The sequence below is a fragment of the Monopterus albus genome, unplaced genomic scaffold (genome assembly GCF_001952655.1).
Source record: "Monopterus albus unplaced genomic scaffold, M_albus_1.0 scaffold13.1, whole genome shotgun sequence".
Lineage (NCBI taxonomy): Eukaryota > Metazoa > Chordata > Actinopteri > Synbranchiformes > Synbranchidae > Monopterus > Monopterus albus.
Genome location: NW_018127893.1, coordinates 3,591,501 through 3,594,431, shown reverse-complemented (window position 1 = coordinate 3,594,431; position 2,931 = coordinate 3,591,501). Strand labels below are relative to the sequence as shown.

At 37.9% G+C, this 2,931-nt stretch overlaps 2 protein-coding genes across 5 annotated transcripts in view; one reads left to right on the top strand and one right to left on the bottom strand.

The window, feature by feature from the left end:
* wars1 (tryptophanyl-tRNA synthetase 1) overlaps window positions 1–2,443 on the bottom strand; it is a 4,675-nt gene extending 2,232 nt beyond the window's left edge. Inside the window, 9 exon segments of the mRNA XM_020590998.1 lie at window positions 1–3; window positions 5–30; window positions 431–531; window positions 687–869; window positions 983–1,102; window positions 1,325–1,433; window positions 1,539–1,755; window positions 1,933–2,053; window positions 2,330–2,443. The exon segment at window positions 1–3 is cut by the window's left edge and continues 99 nt beyond it. Of these exon segments, the coding sequence (XP_020446654.1) occupies window positions 1–3; window positions 5–30; window positions 431–531; window positions 687–869; window positions 983–1,102; window positions 1,325–1,433; window positions 1,539–1,755; window positions 1,933–2,046 (873 nt within the window). The 5' untranslated portion in view covers window positions 2,047–2,053; window positions 2,330–2,443.
* Window positions 2,444–2,737: 294 nt separating this feature from the next.
* The window catches only part of wdr25 (WD repeat domain 25), a 21,128-nt gene continuing 20,934 nt past the window's right edge, over window positions 2,738–2,931 (top strand). Inside the window, exon 1 of one of the 4 annotated variants that reach the window (XM_020590996.1) lies at window positions 2,738–2,810. The gene's annotated coding sequence lies outside the window, so the exon portion shown is untranslated. The other 3 variants (XM_020590994.1, XM_020590995.1, XM_020590997.1) reach the window with 3 other exon arrangements.

The window sequence follows — 2,931 nt, the reverse complement described above, 5'->3', positions numbered from 1 at the left end:
CGTCCTGGATGGCGGGGAAGCTGATCTTTCCTGGATAGAAAAAAAAAAAAAAAAAAACACCATAAAATACTGACAAAATGTTCTCACAGCCACACATCACGATCAGGACATAATTCAGTATAACCACAAACAGGATAATAAGCTAAAAATAAATAAATAAACAAAACGGTGACTGTCTTAGCTAATCTGAGATTTAGTTATTTTCCTCTATCATGTAAAAACCTGAGCATTTGGCTCTTTAAAACAGTTTACAAAGTAGTTACAAAAGTTGGCATTCACAGCACATTGCTCTTTAATATGGGAAACATGGGAACTGCTTTTCCTGCATTAATCAGTTAGTTTCCTGTTTCTTCCTCTTTCCAAAGAAGAAGATTTTAATGAATGCTCATAGTGAAATGTTTTTGTTTATAATTCGCAGAAGTTGTCTTACCAATGCAGTCACTGTCTGTAAAACCAAAGATGCCTTTGACCTGGTTAAATGTAACATGCTTCTGGACCTTAACCACATTCCTGTAGAATTTAGGGGATGCACTGTGGGAAAATACATTGAAATGAACACATTAAAAAAATATTCAGACTAAAATAAAAACTATGCTAAACATGGAGGGTCATCTATGGATCTTAGGAAAACTCAGTAATAAGGTCTGTCAGAAATATAAAGATAGTATTTTTTTGTCATATTTTACCCCATGTAGTCAAGATCAGAGAAGATGAAAGTCTTGTTGACATCAAAACCACAGGCGATGATGTCCTTGGCATTTTCCACAGCAAATCGGTGGCATTCTTCTACTGTAAGATCCTTCCACAGGTACTTTTCATCATCAGTCATCTGAATCACCAGGGGGATGTCAAATACATCCTGAAGCCATCTGGAACAAGGAAGTGGGTGTCAGTTATATCTTAGAATCGGTTTAAATTATACAAGTTCTATCAGGTATACAAGTGAAGGATTGAGACCATAATTTGAGAACGGAGAACTCACTTTGTGAAAATGAAGGGGATGAGGTGGCCAACATGCATGGCCTCTGAGGATGGACCTCTGCCAGTGTAAAGGTAGAAGGGCTTGTGCTTCTCATATGCATCCAGTACCTGATGCATATCTCTGCCAAAAACAGCGATAAGAAGAAAGTAATTCATTAATGCAACATTCTCGCATTAACTCTCCCCTCCCCATGACCGTCCATTTGAAAGAATAAGAAAATCTGAATAAGAGTAGATACTTCTATACTGGCAAGCTAAATCACAATATACAATGTGCCACATGATCACTTGATCACTTGTCATTTGGTAGAAGTCACGGTGACTGTGTGGTAGAAATGCTAACCTGTGTGAGAAGAAGATTCCTCTTCTTAGGAAGCGGTGAGGTGTGTGTCCTGAGACCTTTTCTATTCTGTCCACCAGCTCCTTGTCAATTTTACTGCTGCCGAATCTCACTATTGAAAGACATGATATGATGTTAACTGTTCATTTTAAAGTGCACAAAAGCATAGAACTTCAGCTCTTGGAACTTCAACACTTGGAGCTCATTTGAATCGTACCTATGAGTTTGTCATAGTCTACCCCTTTGGCACTGGTAGTGGAAACGTTCCATGGGTCAACTGTGTCTTCATCATCAGCACCATCAGCTACTGGCCCATTGTCAGGAGCAACAGAGTTGTGTGCAGGTGGACAACCTGCTTTGTAATCCTGACCTGTCATCTGTTTGTAATCCACTTTCAACTTTAGCAGCAACTGGACAGCAGCATCAGTTTCAGCCTGGGGAACCCAAACACTGCTGTCAGATAAGCCACACGAATAAAAGCGAACACTTTTTTTTTTTAAATAAAATGAGACCATAATATGATTTTAGTTTTTATTTACTGTAACCATGCTTTAATAGCAAACACATAGCGTTAAATCACTGTTTTTACAAGGTCGTTCATAGGCACTTACTTTGTCTGCTTTAGCTGTTTTCAAGGCCCTGACTTTGTCTCCTTGTGCTTTCAGTTTCTCATAGACCTCCATTGCACTCCTTGCCACTTCCCTGTCTCCCTGACAGTCTTCCATCTTCACACTGTCCAAGAGACAGGAATAAAGTAATTAGTTACAAAGCATATGGCATAGGTAAAATGTAAGTATTATGTAGACTTAGGTTAATAGTATTAGTAAAACTGAACTGTTCACATATGTTATCATACCATAGCTATTAAATAGCTAGGCATCAGATATCCATACTCTGATCAATTTAATAAATTAAATATTGTACATGGTACAATACTGGGACATTATAATTAATGATAAGATAGCTACAAATTTTAAAATAATAAAATGACTAGAAAGATCACCGTACAGTTTTCCTTCCACAGCTGTGAAATTACTTGCATCAGCCTGAATGAGACCGTGTTAGGCTCAAATTCTTCCCACGCAAACAGGTTTGCTCTACAGTTCCGCAATGGATGTATCGATGCAAAAATACCACTTTGAAAGCTGCGTTACGTAGTTGTATTACAAGTACGAATTCTTGTGCTTTGACATGTTAATTTTATGTGAAACCAAAAGGCTAAATTCAATATAGATAAATCCAAGTGATATAGATATATGTCGAAAGAAAAGGACAGCCTTTTACCGGTGTTTTTACGGGTTGCTTTCAAAATAAAGTTTTTTGGCGTAAGAAAGCTTGGACAAGACAAATCGAGAGATTATTTTTATTTTGAAACGTAGCATCTACTCAAATAATTCTGCTGGCTGTTGGACCGGATGTAGAAGGTGGCGGCAATGCACCTAAAGCTGTTTGCCAACCGGCATTGCACAACAGAAGAAGAAGGCCGGATGTAGGTTAGCTACGACTATAATGCTCAAAACTTTGATATGTTGTTGGTTTTACTAGGCTTCAGGTATAACAGTTAAAAGCAGATTCACTAGGTAGCTGGTAGATTTTCTTTGTTTGTCAAA